Below are 25,772 nucleotides of genomic sequence, written 5' to 3' on the forward strand. Positions count from 1 at the left end.
CAATAAGAACAAAAAAGGCAAAAAGTTAAGTGTTTAATGCCCAGCAAAATGCAAATAAAGGCAACAAAAATAATAAAAGGGCTGATAGGAATGTAAATAGAACCTCCCAAATACAAGAGAGACTTGGATGTCATTTCAGTGGGGGAGGAAAAAGCAAAGCAGCACCTCCATTGTTCCTGGAACAGGAAGTGCCAAATTTTTTTGTGCTTTAGTCAGCTTTGCTAATATTCTAGAATCTCATCTAAGAAAAGGATGTAATTAACAGGCTAGGCTACTTCTGGACTTTCCATTTACACATGTAAATGTACAAAATCCCCTACCCACCCTCCAGTGTCCCCCACTGGAAGCCTGAGTCACACAGTTCATAAGATATCTCTCTGCTTTCTCAAGAGGAAAAACATGGAATGTAGGCAGAGAAAGATTTTGATTTTTTTTAGTGGGGGTGGGGAAGGCAGCTAGATGGGGATTCCATTCTTGGAATTCAACTCACACCAGAGAAATCTGAACAGTCTTCAGTAAGGAAAAGTAGACAAAAATCTGCCACTACATTGTCACCATCAAACGTGACATTTGTTTAGGGGCAGGAAGGTCTGCTTTTAAAAAATGCTACCATTTTTACTACTCTCACCTTGTGATCCCCCAAAAAGACTAAATGAGGCTTCCAATGTTAAGTGGGAAACATAATAGATGTACATTTCCCTCATTTCTTGGTCCCAACAAGTTCTGTTCACTTTGCTTATTTCTAGTCCAGTTTCCAGAGATCGTAGATTTTCCCAGGGGCCTGCCCACAGAGGGAGAATTGTTAGAGTCTAAACATTTGGACTTCTGGCTATTTAGATCGTCCATGTTTTCACTTTTTACAAAATATGAATCATCCGTATGTGTTGTGCTAGGTCCAGAACAGTATGCTCCTGGGCAATAAGGATTTCCCCCCAAGACCTAGTAAAAATGTTAAAGGAAAAATATATATATTAAAAAGAAATGAGTGTTTTGAGCTTTGTTCTAGTATTTCAGCTCTATATTGCTTTAAACAGGAAGTGGATAAAGTTAACAAAAATTGAGTTTTTAACGTTCCTCTTCTCACGCTTGAGTTCTCTACTGGAAATTGTTTCCTTGAGCAATTTTTAGCAGCTCCAAGATCACAGAAATAAAGTACTTTAAATACAAAAAAAAAAGCCATTTAAATGTGAGCTTTTCAACTTGGTTCCCTTTCTCCCTCCTTTCATAAAAAAAGGGACCTCACTTATCAAGCAAGAAAAGAAATCCTTTTTCTTCAACAGCCTGCTTAAGAGAACTAAGATGAAGACTGCCAAAGGATTTTATTTTATTTAATTGAAGGCATTGCAGATAAAGGTGTCGTTTACTGCAAAATGAGTTGCAAGTTATTCCTTCTCAAAGTTAAAAACCTCCAACAACTTTCCTTATACTCTTATCTCGTCATCTTCTTCATCCATGAAGGAGAATTCTTTCTCTGGCTGTTTAGAAGCCTCGTGCTTCATATCCTCTGGAATGCCATGGTTTTGTCCTCTGGAGGCAAAGCTACGTTGTTCTTCCCCCACTGATGCACAGCTGGAAACGGAACTGCTGTCCATAGTGAGATGGCTTGTAGTGCTGCGGGCTGAGCCAGGGCTGTATGTTGCTGCCCTGTTTTCATCACAATGAGCCAAGGAATCCTGTGCAAGTTTGCTTTCCTGACTAAGCCAGTGTGCTGCTGATGCCTCCACGGGATCTGCATCTCTTTGGGGCTCCTCTACCCCTTGGTAACCAGAATCCTCTTGTTCCCACGAATCCTTATCCATTATGCTCAAGACATCACCCAGCATAGAAGGCCCAAGGTCAATATGGAATGACATGATGGACTCTGCATGCTTCAGGCCATAGCTGTTCTTGTGCAAAACTACAGGCAAGTCAGTTATGTCACCAAAATCCCGTTCTTCCAAGCCAGGGCTGTGGGGTCCAGAGCCAGGGGCTGCAGTAGCACCATTCATGTGCCTCTCTTCAGGGCTCTTCTCCTCAGGTGCTTTCTTGACAGGGCTGGAGGAAAGGCTTTTGGGCAGCTGTTTCCCACCACTCTTGTCTGCTTCCTTCTCAGTGAGTTGAGGAAGGGAAACTGCATTCTTCACAAAAATAGCGGAGTCCCTTAGAGAGCCCAGCATGTCCCGCCGTTCACCACGTGTCACGGACTGAGACCGCTTGCTACTGCGGAACTTCCGTGACAACAGGCTGGGCTTGGATGAGGAACTGGTCTCCTCAGCAGCCTCCTGTTCACCCTCACCAGCCTTGCTATTCAGGAAAGAGGTGTCACCAAAGGCATCGCCAGCTCGACCCACATGCATGGTATGACGAAAATCACCCAAGGGAGCACTGATCATCTCTGCTGTCAGATCCACCCGGGAACGGCGTTTGGAGCTTGCAGAATTTGACACCAGCTGCTTCAAAATAGGCATATTTTCAGCGCTTGAGCCCCTCTGCCCAGGGCTTGGTGTAGGATAAGTAATTCTTTCCAGTTCCAGAGGGAGCAGGCTGTACTCCCACAGCCAGGCCTCAACCCTTTTCCTGGCCCTCAGATGGTCCAATCCTAAAAACACAGACAGAAAAAGGTAGATAGAGTGTTAGGTCTCATGAAGGTATATTGTAGCAGTATCTTTGATGTTCAAATATTCAAAAATATTCAAATATTTTATTTGATGTTCAAATATTCAAACATTCTGGCCCCTTCTGCTCATGCCCCCTCTCTAAAGCCCTGCTGTTTTAAGATATTATTTGGGCATGGGATTTTTCTGGGAGGCTTTGTCTGACATGTTTGTTATTGATATTGTGCCAGATACTGTTTTATTTTTTTTACTGTGGATTGTTTTATGTTGTAAACTGCCCTGAGCCCACTCATGGGAAAGTGCAGGTTATAATAATAATATAATCTGCTCTGTTCCTTTCATAAGACATTACAGACACAGACATTTAGCTCTTCCACTTTAAAGGGGCTGAGGAGTTGAAATATTCTGGAAAAACTGATATCTGGGGAAATGGCTTTTGAGGAGTCTTTTTTGAGGAGGATTTTTTCCCCTAAGGAGGAGAAAAGTATCTGAGAAAAGACGGCAATCAGCTGAAGAGAGAAAAAGAATTTTCTTGGAGAGCTACTGATGTTGTCTTTGCAAAGGTAACATGGCTGCTTTAACTAGTAGGAATATGATGGTGGATTACAGTAACTTTATGTCACACTGAAGACTTTCCTACCAGGAATGGCATTGTGGATGACAGTGACCTCATAACCTTGTTAAATTTTCTACCAGGGATTACATTAACTTTGAAAACTCAGAGTTCATTTTGTTGCTGTAAATTGCAGGATGAAACTGTATGAAGGATCTGAGAACATCTTAAGTATTCCCCCATACCCTTTAATTGACTTAAATTCGATGTAAACCTTTGCAGATGGGATTTCTGATAGTAGAATGAGACTTCCTCACCTCCCCCCTTGCACAGTACCCCATAATAATCCTGCAAAGGCTGCTCCTAGTGGGGGCCCTCAGGAAGAATATACAGAAGGAACTGAAAATCTGCAGTGGCAGTGGAAAGCAGGTAGTCAGTGAAGCCTTCAGTCAATGAAAGCTTTCTGTGGTATCTAACACCTTATCTACTTATTTCAGATCCTTTTATTGGGGTCTATTAGCCTTGCTATTTTTCATTTAAAGATTAAACTTACTTACATATTACTGCCATTTGGGCGTCTGCAAAGGGAAGACCACTTTAGACCACTGCATTACCCTATCCCATCTAGTCAACAAGTACACTGTGCATAATAACCAGAAATTATTTGTTGCTTTTTTAGATTTAAAAGGCACATTTGATTCAGTTGACAGGGACCTCCTCTGGATTAAGCTAGATAAACTAAACATGGATAAAAGACTCCTTATGCTTATTAAGAGATTACACACTTCTACCACCTGCCAGATCAAATGCTCATTAGCAGGCAACCTAACATCGAAGATTGCTGCCAATAAGGGTGTCAAACAGAGTTGCATTTTGGCTCCCTTTTTATTCAATCTCTTCCTTAATGACCTGGCTATTCAGTTGTCTGGTCCTGACTGCCATAGTCCAAAACTTGGTGCATTACAGTGGGCTTAAGACATCTGTTGTCCCCTTGTGTTCTGTATTTTACTAGTAATAAGCTCAATTATGAGAAGTCCAAAATCTTAGTTTTCTCAAAGAAGTGGAGACTTTACAAATGGGTTATTGATGGTAAAGAGATAGAGCAGTCAAGTATTTGAAATACTTAGGTGTTTATTTTCAATATAATGTGACTTGGTCTACCCATCGCAAGTATGCAGTGAAGATAGCTAACATCAGTGCATCTGTCATAGTTCACTTTTTAATGGCAGAGGTAACCAATTTGTCCAGCTGCCATAAAAATAGTCAAAGCCAAAGTGATTTCACAACTTCTGTATGGCATCCCAATCTGGATTGGATCTTATGAAGGTGCTATCGAACGTGTCCAATCCAAATTCTTGCATATAATTCTGGGCATCCCAAAATGTGTCCCATATGCAGTTATCTGCTTAGAAACTGGCATGTCTTTAATGGTTACTAGTGCATGGCTCATGACCTTCAAATTCTGGCTACGCTTGCACTACAACTCTGAACCGGGGAGCTGTATCTCTCAAATGCTCTGAATTTAATTTGTCAAATTGGTCAGCACAAATTGAGAGAAAAATAAAAGCAATGGGTTTATCCCTAGAACTATTGTTTATGCTGTCCTTCACCACCGCAGTCCAACAAATTTAAAACAGGTTGCTAGATATTGAGCGCCAAGACCTATACAGTCTGGCTAGGAAAACTTGTTCCCCACTGAGTTTTGAGATCTCTCTTAGTCCTGGGGAAATGGTCTCATATCTATCCGTCTTGCAAGTGCCACAGCAGCTTAGAGCTTTTTCCCTTGCCAGATGCAACGCCATGCCCTCTGCCATTCTTTATGGCAGATTTAACAAGACAGTCTACTCAGTCAGATACTGTCTCTGTAAACAAAAATGTGTGCAGTCAGTTACTCATATTCTTCTTTATAGTAATTTGTATACAGATCTTCGTCACGAGTATTTACATCCTCTTTTAGTTAACATGGTGGATTGTTCTGATGCACTTAAGGTCTATAATCTTTTGAACGATACTTCATCTAGTGTCACTGAGAAAGTGGCTAAGTTTCTTTATTCTGCTTTAAAGGCATGTCGGAGGATCTCATAGAAATAGTTCATGTTTATGCTTTTCCTGATGTATATGTATGCAATCGTTCCATTTTATCTTCTTTTTTTTTAAACCAATTTGCTCTGATATATACATCCATGTTTCATGCCAATAAAGGCTAACTTGACTTGACTACTGCCATTTATCCTATGTGGTTCCTAAGATAATCACCATAACTTGGGTTAATTGTTTAATTGCAGTTTATAGCCATCTCCTTAAGTATTACATCAGTGCCATCTAATCCCAATCAATTTATGGCAATCCCAGCAAGGGGCTTTCAAGGCAAGTGAGCAGCAGAGGTAGTTGGCCATTGCCTTCTTCTGCAGAGCCTTCTTTGGTGGTCTCTCATCCAAATACTGATCCTGTGTAACCTCTACGGTCTGACAACCTATACCATGTTGCTTTCCTACCATCCTATCAGTACTTTTCACTTAAGATGGTTGCCAAATCTATAACATTTGGGTTATACTTTGGACATGAGTCTTCTGATATAGAGATTGTTATGCCATTAAAGACTTAACTTGACTTGAGATTCCTACCCTTACACACACAGTGGTGGCTACATGCCATTGCAAAAGTAACTACGGCATACCACAAATGTTGCCACTTGGCTCAAAGCCTCAGTGGTGTTGGACTCTACTTAGCTTGCATAAAAGAAAGCGGAGACTGGCAATTATGCGGAAAGCCCCAAGGGAAGGAAATATGTGTAGGATGCTTGGAGGGGAAGGGGGTGGAGAAAACGCATAGTTCAAAACTGACATCTCTTCTCCCTTGGCAAATAAGTCTTCTTCATATCTGATTTACTGCTCAGAGGCAGTTTTGAAAGCTCAGTGGAGCAGCTATTGCAGTCAAGGAAAGGGGTAAGACGGAAATGCACAGCTGTCTGTTCCTAGAGAACACAGCTGAGACACACATTTGCAGTAAGCCAAGCAATATTTGAGCCATGCTTCTCCCCACCCTCCCCATACCACACCTCACATGAGAGAGCTGTTTTTTCCACCCCAATATGCCACCCTCCCCATTAAACAGTTATGCTCAATCCATTCTGGAGCTTCCTGTATGCATTCTTTCCTCAGCAAGCCCAAGTTATATAGAATACAGGTCAGTACCTCCTCAAAAGTTTCAAGACTGACAGCCAACCTCTCTTAAATCATGAGATTTGGCTTAAGCCTTTTGGAGCCAAGACCTCTTCAGTGCTTCATTAGCAACTGTCTTTATGAACTCTCTGGCCGAGTACAGATGTTGACTTTTCCACAGTAATCGTACACAAGCTTCTTTTATGTTCCTGTCACATTTTGTAGTCAAAATAGTTTTGACGATTTCAGCAGTACCTGAAAAAGGCTGAAACAGCTCACAACAGCATGACAAGCACTGCTGCAACAGTACAATTGGGTATTGTGGGGATCTATTGGACAGTGCTAGTGTTGTAATCACTTGTGATTAATAAGCTTCTCCTGTACCATGCCTAAAGAAAGTAAAGATTAAACATTTCAGCATAATATAAGAATATGTAAAGCAGGGGTGTCAAACTCATTTGTTAGGAGGGCCGGATCTGACACAAATGGGACTTTGTGGGGCCAGGCCATGAGTATCATAAAATATGTCAGGTAGTAGAGATATAAACTTTATAATACACACAGACAAACCCAATTAAAGATATTTTTTAAAACTTAAAATACAAACATGCTTAAAACCCTTCCAGTGGTTTAAGTTGGAATGGTGGAGGACTAGTGGAATTTGGCAATGCAATTTTTAAAATAAAACATCAAGAAAAAGCACAAGGCTCTGACTCTGTGGAAACAATGAAATGGCATTGTAAACTTCTCCCCACCAGTCTACTCAGATTGGCAAAGCCTTTCCAGTATAACATCCTCCTTTGGCTGTGGGTTCCCACATTAGAGTACTCACTAGGTTAGGTCCATTCAGGAGAGATAAGCTGGCTGAAAGCATCAACCCTTGTTTGCAAGGACACAACTCCAGGAAGCATGAATTTCAGCTAACTGTAGGAAAGCTGAAAATGTAACCTTCTCCACTCCATTTGAAACCACTGCAGAGTACAGACAAAGCTGAAAGGAAAATGTGGAATGGATCTTAAAATCCACCCGTTTTCCTTGCAGCAGCCAGCAAAGAAAGGAAGGAAGAACCTGGGACTCAGCCTGCAAGCTTCAAAGGGTGCTTCAAAGAGCCTTTGAAGCTCCCAGGCTGAAACTAAAAGAGTCTCAGCCTGGAAGCTTCAAAGAGCCTGAGAGCTGTAAAAGCCTGGGAGCTTCAAAGGGTAAGGACAGAAAAGGGAGGAGGGAGGAGAAAAGAGCCCCATCGGCCTGATCAAAACCTTGGGCGGGTTGGATCCGGCCTGCGGGCCGGGTGTTTGACACCCCTGAAAAGAGTATAATAACTGTGTGTTGTTAAGCCACAACTGACTCACAGCAACCCCAGGATCCTGTGGTTTCCAAGGCAAAAGACAAGCGGAGGCGGTTTGAGATTGGGCTAAAACGGGCCAATCAAGCAGTTCTGTAAGGAGCATACCAACTATTTATGTGCTGCCCTTAAAATAAAGCGCAAGTCTTATTAGCACATTAAACTGTTGCATCATTCAATCATTTTTTTAAAAAAAATCTGTACTATTTTGAGTTGCATGATTCCCTCCCCTGGCTGCCAAGATTCTTTTTTTCCCCCATGCAGTAAGGGCCAAGATATTTTTCCTACAGTTACATGCACACACAAATTACTGTTTCTGGGTCAGGGCTGCAATAACAGCTAGTTGTTCCACAGCAGTGGCTTCCGATACAACTGAAGATACACATACTTCAAAAACATGGTTATATGAATGACTGGATAGTAAAAAAAAAAATTGCAGCCTCCAGATGCTAGACTTGGCTGCAGTCAACCATTGAAATTCAAATAATGGAACTGTTTCCAAAAAATTTTTATTACCTTGAGGAAAGGCAATAAATCAGCAGAAGTTCATTAACAAGAAACTAGCAAACCAATCCAGCTTTCTCGCTGCTCCCAAGGTCACAAGGTTGATGAACTAGTGTGAATTCTACAAAAGAGATATTAAAACCCTGCATAGTTGTAATGAACCAGAAAAATCTGTTGGACCATTAGTCTATGGCTCAAATCCTTTTTAGCAGTACTGGAGAAGTCATAGTAGTCAATCCCTGTCATACCAAAGCCCTTGTTTCCTATGCCAGACCAGCCTATCATCATTACACAATGATTAAATCACTGTGACCTCCCTCAGAATTATCAGCACAGCTCTTTTTACCTGTAGATAGCTGGCTGGTAACAAAAGACTAATTGTTGCTTCAGTGATAAACGAGACTGAGGAACTCCCTGTACTACTTATTTTCAAGCTGCCTTGCTTTAAAAAAAAAAAAAAGGGATTCCTTCTTATGTATAAAGTTTCAGAGATATCTTGAAGCAGTGAGGCTTAGGCACTAAATGGTGGCCCAGATTAGACCCTACTTATTTTTCCCTTCTAAAAATCTGAGTTAAATACTTTAATACATCTATGACAGAGAAATGTCAATTTAGGTCCCAGGCCAAAAACTAAAAAGTTTCTTCCAGTTTAAACAAGTTGTCCAATGGCTTTGAAGAAGTTTGAAAGCAAGGAAAAAGCACCTAAGAACACAGAACATTGCCAAAAAGTGGCAGAATGTTTTCACTTATTACTTGCATAGTTCTGCTTTTAAAGGAAGGACAGCTCTGCAGGCTGGTTAAGACATCCTCAAGCTTTTAAAAGCTACATGAGAAAAGGGAAGACAACATACTTGGGATTTAGAGAATAATAAAAAGCAGTAACAGAGATGCTGAAGAAAATGAAAACAGACAGCAGTAAGGGTCATGAATAGGGCTGAAAAGGAAAAAAAGCTAGATGTAAAAGAAGAGTTGGGTTATATGCACCTTTCAAGAGAACACATTTGCTTAGCTAATACAAAAGGATAAAGAGGCTATACACTGCTCACAGGATGGATCTATCCCTTCCCATCACCATCATCATGGTTTTGCGCATTCCTAAGATACCACCTCAGAGTGGTTTTTAGAGTAGAGCCCAGAAGGTGTGGAGAGGGAGAACTTTGCAAATATTTTCTTGCTCCCTTAAAAGCACCTCTCTTACAGGACTGGGAGGAAGGGAAAGAACTCATGATGAAGAGGAAAAACATATGCCTATAGTAAGTCAACCCAAGCTGATGCTTTCTAGTCCTGATTAGCGGTGTTTATTCAGGCTTACTCAAACTGAACATATACCCCAAAATCACCTTATCTCCCCACAGGATTGGCTTCTTGGCAAGCTCTTTTGGGCTGTCCGGGTTACAAGGACTGCCCAAAATAGCCCCAGCTGAATTGCCTCTCAGCTGGTTTTAGTGGCTATGCCACTGTCCCCCCCCCCCCCCCCCCCGCCCTGCCCAGTGTTTTTTGGTTCAGGTCTATCAGACGTGGAAGAACCCTGAGATTTCAAAAAAAAAAAAATCCTGGATCCGAATACTTTACTGGTATTGGGATCCTGTTTTCTTTTCTGGGAATCCCAAAATGTTTTTGGGGTTCAATAGACATAATATGAAAAATACTGAGAATAAAAACTGCACACCCCTAGCTGTGACTCAGCTCTACACCACTCACAGCTTTAGAATCTAGAGAGGGACGTGCATTCAAATATGCATTCCACTGAGAACATTGCAATGTGGTCAGACAGAATTCAGGTGAGTATCTAGGATGTTCCTGCCTTGCCACACTGCACTGAAACAAAATTGCCCCACAGCAAAATGGAATACCCTTATTGTTGAGACAACTGAACTGTCTCAGCAAAAAGGTATCCCTCCCCCCACCTCAAATTTAAGCAGACACAGCACTGTCTTGTTTTAACTTCTGTAGTGTTGCCATGTAGTGGACAGATGGCATGGTGTTGTGACATCTTTAGCACATAGTCCCTCATTGGAAAACAACAAATTTTGATAGGAAAAATTAACTCTGGGAGCAGGACTGATAGGTCAGGATGTGAAGAGGACTGCAAAGAGAAGCAGAAAGGGCACGATTTGGGGGTAATCCCCTCCAAGCTTCGCTTTCCCCTCTTAAATTTTCAAGAGTGAAGATTCAGTACAACTCTACTGTTAATGAGTTATCATAATCTTGAACGTTTAGAGCAAGACTGACTGAATTGCTGTGAGAATCACCACTCTCCCTCAACCACGTTTACACAGTCAACATAAATGTGTTTAATTCAAAATGGCAAGGTTTTTTGTCATACTATGCAAGATTTGAAGGTTAAGCAGATTGTGGTCTGAACTACACTTATGGAAACACAGCCTGGTTTGAATTCAGCTGAAGCTCCTGAAGTCAGTTGAAACCATTTTTCCCTCCAGAGAAGCAGCCCAGTTTAGAGTAGACATGAAAACTGACACTTGAGAAGTCTTTGGGCCTGGACCCTTTGTAATCAAGAACTTCTGCAGAGTGATGAGCAGAAGATAGTTGTGGGCCTTCAGGACTGCGTGTTTTTCACTGCAAGCATACACAAGAAGTGCAAAATGCATATTGGCAAAATTCAGCCTTTAAGTGCCTGTGCCCCCCCCCCCCCCAGTAAGGAAATTCAAGAGCAAAGCAAGTTGCTAGCTGTTATGAATGCAAACATGGGACTGAAAGCATATGTGTTATGAAAGACAAAAGTACAGAAGCCCAAGAGACAATGGAAGAATATTTCCAGTAGCCAGGGAACAGAGGTTTAGTATCTTTCACACAATGCTGTAAAAACACATGTTTTTCTGGATTACAGAGCACTGATGCCCTCTGACCATGTATCTTAATTTTTTTTCATGAGTAAAATGAAAAATGACAGGCAATGGTTATTTCAAAAACTACCTTATGAGAGGAGGAAAAAACTGCTTAAACAGTAATTTCAGTATTGTATTTTTAAATGATTTCTTCTTAACCACTTTGAGAATGTATTTAACCATACCATACAGAATATTAAATGTAAACACACACACACATACCATTTTACCACATATGTGCACTGATTCTGCCCAACCAGACTCACTTTTTCATGCATATGGAAGTGCATTCACAAAAATACCCCCTTTTCAAAAGTACACACTAGGGTCACTAGAGAATTCCAAATACCACATGCTGTGTCTTCTTCCTGGATTTCCTGCTAAATATGTGGATAATTATTACTACTACAGGTGATATACATGGCTCTCTCCCTCCTTTTGTACATACACAACAACCCTGTGAGGTGGTTTAGGCTGATAGAATGTAACAGGGCTCCCAGTAAGTGTTACAGGCACAGCTCAATGGAGATTTGAACTCAAGTGTCTGTTTTCCATACTTGACACTAAAATACTATACCGGCAATGGGGAGCAGGGACCCATCTCCCTTAGCCCTTGACCTTTGCACTTGGTTGCATGTTCCTTGGCTCCTGCATGCAAGCCAGACAATCCCAGTGGGGGACATTTGTGGTGGTGGTGTAGTGGTTAAGAGCAGTGGACTCTAATAGGGAGAATTGGGCTTGATTGATTCCTCACTCCCTCCCCATGAAACCTGCTGGGTGATCTTGGGTCAGTCACAGTTCTCTCAGAACTCTCTCAGCCCCACCTGCCTCACAAGGTGTCTGTTGTGGTGAGAGGAACGGAAGGCAGTTGTGAGCTGCTTTGAGATTCCTCAGAAGTTAAAAGAAAAGCAGGGTATAAAAATCAGCTCTTCATGTGCCTTGCTGCACAACAAGCACACAAAAGCTTATAGCCTGAATAAAACATTGTTTGCCACTGGACTCAAACTTTAACTGGCTCCTGTGTTCACTTGTATTGCAGTCTGCTTTAAGAGAGGACAATCCTTCAGGCTACACCACCATTTTCAAGCTAAATTATCAGTTTCAGTCTGAAAGGGTCACATTAGTATCTGTGGGCTGTAGCCAAGTAGGGGGCAGAAATTTTTCAGAGGCTAATGAGTCCTATAGCCATGCTTCTCGCACCTAGGAACCATTGGGTTTCTTGTTCATTAGAGCTATTAAAAACACTACACACTAGAACTCCAGAAATAACGGTCACCATACTTCCTCCAAAGATATGAGCATTTGTAGAGTATCAGTAGGTAATGTACTCAGTTATCTCAACCTTGCTCTGAGTTGAGCTGAGAACATTGCAGAGGAATGGAAGAAATCACAGCCACGAGGCAGTGTTCTGGTTAACATTACAAATCTGTGTTGGGAGATCACAAGACTGGTTGTAGAAATGACTGAAGCTGAATGGCAGAAGGAAAATAAAGGAGGAAGGAGCAGGACACATTTGGGTCCTGGGATGCTTCACAAGGGAAAAACTAAGCAGGAACAGTGTGTCTTGTAGCTTTTGCCCCTACCAGGATTAATGTGCAAGGCTTTGGAAATCTGGCCATGCCAGTTCTGTATTTTGTTGGTTTGAATATGGTTACAAATATAAACTCCGGCTGCTGGACGCTTAGAGGATGTGGACTTGGAATGGTCCAGAAAAATGAAAGGAAGAGAGGAGGAACAGTCTGGCCACAGAAGAAGTATATAAAGAAGAGACACCAGGAACCAAGAGGAAAGCCAAGGAATACTTAATATATGCCTGGTTGGGAGACACAGAGATTAAGGCAGCTGCAGTTCACATATTGATGGGGAGTAGACAAACAAATTTTGGGTTACCGGTCTAATCACGGAAAGTAGACTAATTATTACAATCAGATTAGAGAGAAATTGCACCCTTACTTCAACAGAACCTACCTAAAACAGGTAACTTTCTGCAAGTTAACTTGGATGGAAGCAATGGATCTATGACCATGGCATCCCATGTACAAAGTGTTCCCCTACACCCACATTTTCTGGCATGCTGCCCCCTCCATCCTCTGTACTAACTAGGTAAGTAGGAGCCACAATAGTGGCCTTTTATATAGGTCTATGTATATCCTACTTTTCTTTCCAACTGGGACCCAAGTGTCTCACAACATCGTTCTCCCCTCCTACACGCTGTCTTCACATATTATTCTCTGATGTAGGTTAGAGTTAGATTATGTGACTAGACCAAGGTCACCCCAACACACTTTCATGATCGAGTGGGGATCTGAGCTTCACCTCCACCCCACCCCCAGTCCAAGACTGACACTCTAACCAGTACACCAGGCTGGCTCTCAACAGATTTGTATGAATATACCTTTGCCTCCTCTGCACCTCTACAGAATGTAATTTTATGATGTAGATAATGAGGAGCCTACAGGCTACATCAGAGATTATCTCCCTGTATGAAAGTGGCAATCAGCCACCACTTGCAAGGCTGGGAAGCAAGAGGGGACCCTTATCTGGAATCTCGTAGCAATGGGCTAAATGAAAAGCCTTGAAGATTCAGCTTGAGCCTAGTCAAAAATACACGGTACTATAAAACACACGTTTCTTCCCAATATCAACCCCCAAAGTGTTTAGATTTGGTTGGGTTGAATCCAGAATGTGCTTATGAACAAAAGTAACCTGTGAGAAAAGGGACTAATTGTTGATTGCTGGCAGTTAAGGGAGAAAGTTAAATAAGGTCACATTGCACTGTGGCTTCAGCTGAGGCAGCACTCTTGTACCCAGGTGCTCCCTGGCACACAGAGAGGTTGCCTGTGGGCATGGCTCTAGTCCATATACCCTGGTTTACAATTTTACTAAGCTGATTCATACATTATGTGGGATATTGGAATGAGAAGTTGATTCTCCAGGTGCATGATCCTTTCTTCCTCTTCCTCTACTTCTGCATACTGCAAACTGGCCCTCAAATCCCTTGCCAACCACTTTTTTTTTTTTTTTGCAGAAGGACCCTTTCAACAGGAAGACAATTATCTCCCAGATAGCTTTCCAGCAAGCCCAGTCACTCCTTGCCCTCTGTAAACTTTACATTACATGGAATTGACCGGGTGTTTAGGTATATGTGCAAAAAGTAATGAAGACACAGAACACATGCTAGTTACAAGGACCAGACTACATTTCTGATCCCAGATAACAGAAAAACTTCAGAAAGGGTATTGGGCACATAATGCAAATTTTTGAGGAACTCAGCTTTCAAAAAAGAGCAAGTTTTCAGTCCTTATTGCTGCAAAGAGATGCTAGAATGTAAGTAATGCATGGTGGTATCTCAGAAGCCTGAGAGATGGGAGATCTGTACTTGTCTGGCAAAGCGGTCCAGGGTTATAACACACTTTGCTGATGGCTATCAGCACTACAGTAATGCAAAATAATGCAGATTACAGAAACCAGCTTTTCTACACGCAGAATTTGGATTTCTCGAAACACAGAATACACATAGTCTGATTTAAATGGTGACACCAGGTCTGGATTTCCCTTCATGCCTGGGTTTCTGGAAGGGGTTCCTCCTCATTGCATCACTCAGGTCTTCCTCTCACTGAAACAGCTTTAGAGCATTCCAAGGACAGTAAAAGTTGTGTGTCCCACGGTTAGAGGGGTAAAAAACCAGAATCGATTTACAGGCAGCCATTTGTCAATTCCTGCTTGGCTTCTAGAGAGAGTTAGAAAGATATAGAACATATGACAGTCCATGGTCCACTTATGGTGTGCCTGCACCACCAGTCTTCTGATCATCAAATTGCGGTAATGTCTTGTTTCAAAACACTCTTCCACAAAGGCCATTGCTATAAATTGCTTCTATCCTACCAAGTCACTTCTCCCTCTCAGTTTCATCTATCAAAAGCTTCTCCTACTGCTCCAATGGAAGCCCCTCACGAAAGCTAAATGGTATGTCTATTTTCAGAGGCACTATGTACTTCCAAATACACACATGCAGCACGTATAGTCCTTGCAGCTCATATGCACCATGAGGGAAGCCTCTTCTCATGACATGGTTCATTACAAATAACTATAAGGCAAAATTAGTTACTTGCAATGAAAATGATGCTGATCTAGAGTGTCTTAAGTTTTCACTCAGTGACAGAAAGGGAGTCACTATCCCGTTTTTATATTGTATTTTTTTTTGGGGGGGGGGAGGAGAATGACACATAATAATTGATGTCAGGGAAGAGGGGAAAAACCAATCAAGCCAGGCTGGAAAGAAAAATGACCCCATGGCAACCCTTCCTCCCTCCCCTGGCATGTCCCCCAAAGAGCTTTACTCACAGAAGACCAAAATCTATTGGTGGTCCCTGATCCAAAAGATGTCCAGCTGTCCTCAACTAGATAGCTACTAGACAGTCCTAATCAAAACTTGGCTATTTCTCTATAGCTGGAGCATTCAAGAGTGAAGGAATTACTGCTTATAATAAGTGATGGTATTTTAAAAATGGAAAGAAAGGCTGTGGATTATACTTTGCAGTTTTTAAATTTTCTTTTTACCCAATTCATTCCATAAAATGATTGCATTCTTGTTTTCTGCACCAAGTCTCCCTGAACCAACAAGAGCAAAAAAAAAAAAGTCTAAAGGACCTTGGCTTATCATAGCCCTTGCCGACAGGGCTGCCATTCCCTTTCCGACACCCCTTGCTCAATGCAAGATGACAGACTATCGGGGATGATTATTATGAAGTCTCCAGCCTATTCTAGATCACAATGCTGACTCCTTATATTTACCCCGAGAACAACCCTATTTTAAAAAGAACGGCACTAGAAAAATTTAGGGATTTTATGGCAGTACTAAAGCAGTATCAAGGAAGATTAGGATCCTGTTGAGCTTATGTCAAATAAATGACTCTGGAAACTTCTGCAGATGATGAAAATGCAACTCGTCTCCGGAGATCCCTCAAAGCCTCAAAGAGCCCCCCCCCCGGGACTCCCTTTTAGCCAAGGTAAATCTCAAGAGTTTCCTGTGCATATTTTGGACTGATCTCTGACTGAGAAAAGTAGGCAGTAGGCATTAGATTGCCTTCCACTACCCCGAACAGAAGTTACAGCCTGCTCCCCTTCTGAGAAGCAGTTCAGCTCGGCTTTTTCCAACCCTGGAAGTCTCCAAAACTTTAGAAAGACTTCAGATACGGAACCTGTGTCTAACAGGAGGAGCTAACTTTATGGATTCTTTCAGGAAACATCTGATGTGTTTGTGTGAAGATAAATTGTATAATCTTTTATGACCTAGAACTACAATAAGTGCTGCCATCTGTCTTTCTGCTTCCATCCCTCATGTAAAAAGATAATAATGAATTAATATATACCATACCATAGACCTTTATTGGCATTAATACAAGAATACAATATACTTTAAAACCAACAGTGACACTATAGAATATAATAAAACCTTAAAAAACCAGCAAAAGTTAAATGACATAAAATAGCAGTAGGCTATGCATGAGTAAAAGCCTCTGATTTGGATCGCAACCTGTAAAAAGCAAGCAACGTGAGTAGTGACAAAGTTGTGTTTCCTGTGGAGTAAAAAACGAACCTTGGCATTGTCAGAAAGGCCTTGATGGTCAGAAAGCAGTGCATCTAGGTATCTTGCACGTGGACTGCTATAAAAAGGGCAGTCCAAAAGAACATGAGGGACCGTTTCGATGACTCCTTGACTACAAGGGCATCGTCTAAGATTGCGGGGGATTCTGTGGTATCTTCCGAAAAGGATGGCCGATGGTAATGCATTAAATCTAGCCAGCATGAATGCTCTTCTTTGGTGAGGATCAGTTAAAAAGAGGAAATAGGGAGCTAAAAGCCCAGGAATCTGGGATAAACCCAGATAGCTTGGGGAGCAAGTTTTCCGAGCTGCCTCAGTTAGACGTTGCAACTGGATATCTAGTAGTCTACGTTTGATGGATTGAAATACCGCAGAAGCAGAGGATAGATAAAATGCACCCAAGGAAATTCCTATGGATGTGATTTTCTTTTGGATCAGGGTCAACCATTTGGATGCATGATGTCCATCAGCATCAAAAAGGTGAAAGAATTCTGATCAGAATTAAATAAAAGGCGCAGCCAAAACTTAAAGGTCAAAAGCCAGGCGCGAGTTTCCAGCAGCAACAGTCCAGTTTCCATGCAAATTGCAGCATAAGGAACACAGTTGGGTAGTCCCAGAATTTTCCTCAAAAAGAAGGATTGTAGGCCTTCAGTGGTGTGATTGAAGGCACTGATCCATATGGGGGCACCATATAAAAGTTGGGGGCTACATTTCGCATTAAAAGCTCTTAGGGCCAAAGGGACATATCGGTTCCCTTTCAAATAAAAGAAACGGGCAATAGCCAAGGCACTAGTTCTTGCCACTGTTAGAGCGCACTTGCGATGGGTTGCCCAGCTCCCATTATAGGAAAAATTAATCCCCAGATATTTGGTAGTTTTGACCTGTTCAATAGGGTTTCCCTGGACTGACCATAATAGTTGCTTTCAAGATTTAGAGAAAACTAAAATCTTTGTTTTCCCATGAATAGATAATAAATGTAGGTTTTAATATTCTTATTGTTAGCTCTTTTTTAATAGTATGGTTATGATATCCCAAGTATGGTTAAAATATGCCTAGTCACTGGCCTCCTAGACTGAATCATGATATCATTTCTCTAGGGAACACTGACTTCTCTCTGCCTGCTCAGCCTCCAAGCCGTCAGCTGTAGCCAGGCTGAGGACCTTGTCCTATTAGCTCCAGACAGTTTGGTAATGACCATGGAGGGGACACTGACATCCTTACCAGTTCAAAGAACCAAGGTCTTTTGGGCCAGAAGGGAACTATAAAGATTACTTCCACTTTTTCTCTTCTTTTTAAGACTCTGCATTGCTACTTGGTGTCACCATCTCTGCCTCCTTGGCTCTGATGAGGATGTCATCCAAGAAGGGATAAAAATGCATCCCCTGTTGTGGAAGGCAGGCTAGCAGTGCCACCATAATCTTGGTGAACACCCTTGGTGAAAATGAAAGTCCATCCAGAGGATAAGATCTTGTATTGTAAATATTAGTCTAAAAAAGCAATCCTTAGGTACTGTTTGGAAGAAGAGTAAATGGGTATGTGTAGGTAGGCTTCCCAGAGGTCCAGGGACAACAGGAAGTTGTCCTGTTGCAATATTTGTAAGATAGAGAAGAGCAACTCCATCCAAAACTTGACTTTTTAATCCAGAGGTTCAGCTCTCTCAGTTTAGAATTGTTCACTATTCTCCGGATCTCATTGGAACCACAAACAGAACTGAATTAACCCCCTGGAATTGTTTGTTTGGAAGGACCTGTTCTACTGTCCCAATCTGTATGAGGTGTTGTATTACCACTGACAGTAGGTGGCATCTCTGTTGTGTCTTGGGAATGGAGACAGAAGAAAATGATGTTGGGAGTGGGGGAGGGAGAGAAAAATTCTATCCTTACCCATGCTCGATGATTGAGAGATCCCACTGATCAGTTATTGGGTTTTCCCAACCTCGGGCAAAATCCTGGAGCCCACTCCCTATCGTATAGTCAAGTGGTTTGCTTCTTATTGGAATGATTCCTGGTTCTCCCTGGCTCGAAGGATGTTCACTGAGCCTTGACCAGAGCCAGGTCCTGGTAGAACATGCTTCTAATTGAGATCAGGGCCCTGTGAGACTTATTACAGTTTTGCAGGTCTTCAGTTAAAGTGGCAGGCATCCACCAGTTGGACCCTATGCTATGCTGCTGCTAACAGACTTTCATAGCTCGGCTAAGGTCCAGTCGCTCCCAGCTTTAAGACTGCTGAACTAATATCTGTACAATGCCTACTTTTTCTAAACTGTTTTAATTATGTTGATATTTATTTCTAATTGTTTTAGTTTTTGTAATGTATTGTTGTGACCCGTCCTGAGCCCACTTGCAGGCGGGTGGGATATAAACCTAATAATAATAGTAATAATATTTAATTTGTATCCCATCCGGCACTTCAGCAATTTAAACAATACATATTATATGTACATACATATTATAAATCAAACATTTATAAAATTAATCATCATTGTAATTAAAAAGCATTCTAAGATTAGATTAATATTCAAATCTTGATGTTATACATCGTACAGTTTTTCTGTGGTGATGGTATTCATCCAACAGTATGCTGTAAGATTATTAAGTAAAGGCCAGCTGAAAAAGAGTAGTCTTGCAGGCCCTGCCGAACTAAACCTAAGGGAATGAATAAATATCCTGCAAAAAGTTGTCAGCCCAGATCACGATGGCCTTGGTGAAGTTAGAGACTGCCAAAGCCCTTATGGTAAGAGAAGACACTTCGTGAGATTTTTAAAAGGCTGTTATGTTCTTCCTATCCACAGAGTCCCTCAATGTGATATTTCCATCTCTGGACAATATGGTTACTAAGTGAAGGACAACCACAGTTGCATCAACCAGAGGGACCCTGAGATCTTCCATGGTATCCTCTGGCAGGGCATAGAATTTCTTTGTTATATGTGTGAGCAATGTGCCATTGTCCCACACAGCCCATTCAGCCATTGTTACTGAAGAATTCTGAGAATGGACAGACTGAACATCTTGGATGGTCTCTTGAAAACTCCACCATCCAAATTACCTGAAATTGAATATCTGGGTTTTTCTGACATGTCAGTTTGAGGGTAGAAAACACCTTTATAAGCAATCTTTGAAAATGCTCAGGCTGGAAATGCCTATATGAACTTTTTTGTAATTCAGTTTCCTCTCATGACCATTTCTCTTCTTCCTTGTCAGAGCTTGCCCCAATAGACCCTCTGGTCAACAAGAGCTCTTCCTTTTCTGATCCTGAGCCCAAGGTAACCCTACTCTGAGCATGGAGACCCAGTTTGTGATTACTTCTGACCCCTTGTCTATTCACCCCGGTAACTATCAAAGAAGATCTATCATTCTCTTCCAAGGCCTTTGAATGGTGAGTAATTAATTATATGCCTTGTCCCTGATGGCACTTTTGAGGGCTTCTTGCTAGGCAGGCAGGAATTTTCCACAGAAGAAGATCTGGGTAGGGGCTCTCTGGTGTTGCCAATGTCCCCAGCCTCCCTTGGTGCCCTTGGCTGCCATTCCTGAAGGGCCACAAGACCCTGGCATCTGAAACCCTATGAATTTTCAGGCTGTTTCAGCATTGGATTTGGGGTGGCCCAAGCAGGTCTAAAGGCCTGCATCACCCAATCTGATGGGGAGGGCTGAAAGATGCGAGGGGAAATGGTGTGGTCACCATGTTGGAATTCGTAAAGCTAATGATCAGCATGCCAGGAAGGGCCAATGGAGGAGGCTGGGAGAGGGGGGATGGATTGACCCCACTGCTGCCCAATCTTAAATCCATACCATCTTGGCACCTAAGAACTCTGCCTGGATCAAAAAGGGTTGGGTTTCTCACCCTTGCATCTTCACCACACTTTCCCAGCAGACTTGGAAGCTTCTGAGTCCCAGAAGGAGGGAGGCATGGTGGCTCAGTGGTAGAGCATCTGCTTGGGAAGCAGAAGGTCCCAGGTTCAATCCCTGGCATCTCCAAAAAAGGGTCCAGGCAAATAGGTGTGAAAAACCTCAGCTGGAGACCCTGGAGAGCCGCTGCCAGTCTGAGAAGACAATACTGACTTTGATGGACCAAGGGTCTGATTCAGTATAAGGCAGCTTCATATGTTCATATGTTCAAGGAAGGGCCACCTGAAAAGGCCTTCATCTGATCAACTGGAGCCAGTATCTTCCTCCTGGGGACCTCCTGCACGGGCATATAAGAGGCTGCAAAGAGACTCAAAGCTTCAGATCTTCCAGTTTCCACAGCCGCACATGCTGCATTTCCCATGTTTGCCACAGGCCAATCTCCAAAGGCAGGAGAGGCTTTTCCTTTGCAGGCTCCTTCCTCTTCTTAGGTCCTGCACTGGAAAGCATATTTTTCTTTGCTGCTTTCTCCTCTTCCATTCCTAAGGTAGGATCAAGCTCATAGGCAAAGTGCACCTAAGCTCAAGTATCCTATTGGAGCTGCAAGGCTATCCCAACTGGAGGGGTCAACCTTGACCTGAGTCTCACAGAAATTTGCATAGGCCTGCCTGGAGCAAGAGGAGGTGTGACCTAACCAGCTTGGATGACTTCCCCCACCGAAGGAGAATTCCTTTTCTAGATTTACTGCATCCTTAGATATTAAGTCTCAACATAGTTCTGAACCTAAAACTCTGCACTCTTCCCATCAGGAAAGAGATGGGTTAATTCCTTACTCGAATACTGTGTCAAAATATTTTGTTTCCCTACATCTCCCCGCTCCATTCTGGTCTGTAGAAAGTCTATCCATGTACAATGTTAAAAAGCAAATGTCTGAAGGATTTTCTCTGGCAGTGAATAAGTAATACTTGGAGTTTCCTACACAGCCCATTCTGGCCAGTCCCATGATCAGACTTCAAGCCAGAGAAGGCAAGCTCCCCCTTTACACACAGAGTGGATGAAAGGGGGGTGTTGGCTCTGCCTGCAGTTAAGCACAAAACAGGACAAGATCCTGTGACAATCACATTGTTGCTTGGAAAAAATCTGGAAGGAGAGTGAAGCTTCATTGACTATTATTTGCACAGAGAAGCCTATTGAATGCCAAAACACTTGAAAAAGAATAAAAACTGACAAAAATGTGTGGGCAGTTTCAAAGTCAAGCAGTCCCTACAATTGTATCAACTCACTGTCTTGTTTTTGAATACACAGGGTATCTAGCCTGCCAAAGTAGATGGGCACTTCATTAGCTAACAAGCTCCAGATGTTAGCCTCTAAAAGGCAAAGTAAGCCTCTATAAAGGATTTCTATTAGTCTTTTAACCAGATTAAAGCAGACCCACAGAACATCACACTGGCATCAACAGAATAGCTACAAAATTGTACCTTTTAAAGTGCTCATCCAGCTCATGCATGTGGTACTTTAAAGCTGGAGCCAGCTCTTTTTATTGGCATCTCACCACAGGGAGAGACAGAGCCAAGACACTGAACTTCCATTGAGATGTGAACTGCGAGTGTGAACCTCCAACTCCCACCCCAGAGATATAGTTTAGAACAGGGGTCCTCAAACTACGGCCCGCTGAGGACGTTTATGCGGCCCGCCGGGTTATGGCAAAATCAGACCGGAAGTGACGTTCGACCTAAACTCGCTTTAGCAACGCACACTTCCGGCACTGGGCTGAGGCGGCGGAGACAGAGTGTGAGGTGATACCGAGGTGAGGTGAGTTCCCAGGCCGGGGTGTGTGGTGTGGGGAAGGGAGAGATGCAGAAGACGGAGAACTGACAGCCCGCGGCCTTGTACAGTAACAGCAGTCTGGCCCTCCAACAGTCTGAGAGACAGTGAACTGGCCCCCTATTTAAAAAGTTTGAGGACCCCTGGTTTAGAAGAACTCATCACATGAAACCTGCTCAACATGTAGTAAGCCTTCCTGTCTTCGGTCAGCATCCACCAGGCCTCGGATTCAGTGGGAACTCACAGGAGCTTTCTGAGAGTTCTACCTCCTTGTCCATTGAATAGTAGGCACAGCTGCATAATAATCCCTGGATGAGCTCCACCACCTATTTTTCTACAAAACGACCCCTGAGTTACACTAAACTGAATACTAATGGATGATGAACTCACTGCAAGAATGCTGAACCCCAGCATAACATCCCCATCAAGTCTCAGAATTCAGTAGCAATACATACATGCCTTTTTAAAAGGCTAACCACAATTTCACCATGAACTTATTTCTAAACATGTGTAATTCTTCATAACGGCCTGGCCAACAAGAACATGGACAGAGACTGCTCAACGAGATAGGGACAACTACTTGTGAATGTCATTTCCAGGATAGGGATAGCTCACAATGGGAAGATCATTTGCAGCAACGTATGTCCAGCAAATATATCGATGATGGGGTAAGAGCAGGTGCATGTAAGATAGAAGGAGCACATGGCAACAATACAAGATGATGTGGAAAGACTTTCTGGAGAAGCAATTTCCCCTGTAGTTTCTCTTTTTAGTCCTCTTTGGAATGAAGATTAAAGCTGAACTCTACTAGTACTGCTCTCTACCAATGTCTTCCAAGAAGTAAAATGGAAGGAGAGGAAGCATTTTTTTCCTGCCTTCCCTAGGGAAATCAAGTCCGCACAGAAGCACTTTCCAATGTTGCTAGTAAAGCACATATGAAAGAATTTAGGACTTGTGGACAGAACACAGGCCCTTACAAAGAAACATAAAAATAGACAGGAGTTAGGAAGAAGTTGCACTTTCCTGGTTTAGACCACCATGAATGCCCAGTTGTAGCTAGAGCCAGAGGTCTCTTCTGTGGAGCTGAACTAAAGGATGCCCTTTGGTGTATGGCAGCGCTCACATCAAGCAATGCAGGCTCAAAAATCCAGCACTGCTACATTACACATGAAGAGGGCCCTTTTGGAGGTCCCTCAGTTCAGTGGTACAGCCCACGTTTTTCATGTAGAAGGTCCCAAGGTTGACAAAGACCTTTTCTGAGAGCTAAATTCTTAGATAGATGGAACAGTCCAACTCAGCATAAGGTGCAGCATTTCTGTGGTAATTATGATTGTGTAGTATCTCCACTGTACTGTTAGAAGATGGAAACTGTTCCATCGCTGTTCCCCTCGCCCCGTGACAATGTCACATGATTCCACTGAACGATATTCTGGAGCTCTTAACTGTGTTGCATATAATGCACAACTCAGAGGTGTCCTTAAATAGTAGCTCTGTACCAGTCACATTCACCAGAAAGTCTATGCTTTACATTAAATGTCTGTGAGTGAAGAGGTTTTTTTCCAATATGCCATGTACTATACCTATCCTTGCAACAGAATGTTCCTCACAAGCATCACATCAGATGTATTCACACCCTTTCAAAGATACTTATAACAGGAATTTTCAAGGATAAGGATTTCCATTCTAACCTGCTCAAGTGAAAGAATGCAGCTATACCTTTTTGGATAGGTACATAACTCTGGGGCAGATGTTTTCCTTCCCTCAGTCCAGTAAAGAGGCTTTCTTTTCTCACTTGCCAGCTTACCCCAACACAATGTTCAGTGCTCTCACTTGCCATCAATAAAGACATGGCTAGAGCTGGAGTAAGGTCCAGAAGGGACTGTGGGACCATAAGGCAGCTCTTTGTGGGAGGAAAAGGTTACATGAGACAGGTTTGATCAGTCACTGGAGCACAGGCAGAGCATTAATTTATCTTCGAAAAGATTAAGAGATATGTTTAAAGGCACTGAAGTGAGAGAGGGCATCTTCTGTATCAGCTCTTCTTAATACTACCAACATACAAGTGCCTGAAACCAGGTAAGTACAGACCACATTTCAGCAGCTTACAGTACCACCCGTTTCTTGAAGATTGCTTCTGAATGAATAACTTACTAGCGGGCATACTTTCTGATGGGTATTCTGCCACACTTTCAAATTCCTCCATGCCTCCCTCATTTAAAAAAGCCAGATTACAGTTCAAGGACTTCATTGTCAATTTGTGGTCTATTATGGCGACCATGTGGGGTTTTCAAGGCAGACATTCAGAGGTGGTTTGCCATTGCCAGCTTCTACATGATGACCCTGGACTTTAGTAGTCTCTCATCCAAATACTGATGAGGGTGGACCCTGCTTAGCAACTGAGATCTGATAAGATCAAGCTAGCCTGGGCTATCCAGGTCATTGTTTTGAAGAGAGAAATTGCTGGATTACCTTGGCTCAGGACATCAAAGTTTGATCCAGCCCTGAGGTTTACCAGTCTGACCTCATTCCTGACTTGCAGATAGGCATTCAAGTCAAAAGGTAAGAGGGACCAAAGGCAGAAAGGTGCAAAACAAGTTGCCCGGGGAGCCTGCAAAGCGAGGGACAACCCAGAGGCTTGAGTTTCAGCAGCCAAGCTGTGCAAACAACCACTTCATGTTATTGATTAGTGGAAACTGCCCCATTGTATGACACAGGCGAGGAACCCAGACAGCAGTGAAAGTTAAAACTCTCCCTTTTCAGGGAATTTCTACCAAGCTGCAAATGAAAGCTTGGGACTTATGACTTAATGAACTCAGCAGGATTTACAACCTGAGTCCACAAACAGAGGCTTTTATAATAAACTAATTGATTAATCCTGTTAATATTTGTTTAATGATCTTGAAAGCAGCTGTTGACTTATAAACAAGGGAAAAGCTATCACCATTTCTCAATTCAACAACAAAAAGTCTACCTTTAGTTATTTGTTCTTTTTTTAAAGTCAGTTTTGAAATATGGAATGTTTCCTGTCACAGTAAATAAAAGATCATAAAAGAACTGAAAAATACAAATAAATCATCAAAATTTTATACAGGATTGAACTGGTGTGTCTGAGAAACCAACACAATGGCAGGCCTTCAATGAGTCCCTGATTCTCAAAGCTTTTCTGAACCCCGGCAGTAAACTAGAGGACAGATTTTTAATCTTCAGTTAAATTTGTAGTTCATTGTGACATGTAAATGATTAAAAGCTGCAGTCCTGTATGTCACAAGCTAGTATTGACTCCTGACTGTTTCTCCAATTTAGGGGCACATTTGCAACAAACTCCTAAGGTTTGGCTGCTAAATATCTAGTCACCTTACAATTTTGTCAGTAAGGATGTCTCCACAGTTCTCTAAATAGGTAGAGAAGAGCTAGACTCAGCAGAGGTGTCAAACATATGGCCCACGGGCTGGATCAGGCCTGCAGAGGGCTCCAATCAGGCCCTCCAGCAACTGGCTGTCG

At 42.4% G+C, this 25,772-nt stretch overlaps 1 protein-coding gene across 2 annotated transcripts in view; it reads right to left on the minus strand.

The window, feature by feature from the left end:
• Positions 1–986: 986 nt before the first annotated feature.
• CDC42EP4 (CDC42 effector protein 4) overlaps positions 987–25,772 on the minus strand; it is a 31,053-nt gene continuing 6,267 nt past the window's right edge. For both annotated transcript variants that reach the window (XM_060252324.1, XM_060252323.1), the window contains exon 2: positions 987–2,578. In XM_060252324.1, coding sequence (XP_060108307.1) covers positions 1,422–2,447 — 1,026 coding nt within the window. In that variant the 5' untranslated portion in view covers positions 2,448–2,578 and the 3' untranslated portion in view covers positions 987–1,421. The remainder of the gene's footprint in view (positions 2,579–25,772) is intronic.

This window comes from Heteronotia binoei, chromosome 13, assembly GCF_032191835.1.
Source record: "Heteronotia binoei isolate CCM8104 ecotype False Entrance Well chromosome 13, APGP_CSIRO_Hbin_v1, whole genome shotgun sequence".
Classification (NCBI taxonomy): Eukaryota; Metazoa; Chordata; class Lepidosauria; order Squamata; family Gekkonidae; genus Heteronotia; species Heteronotia binoei.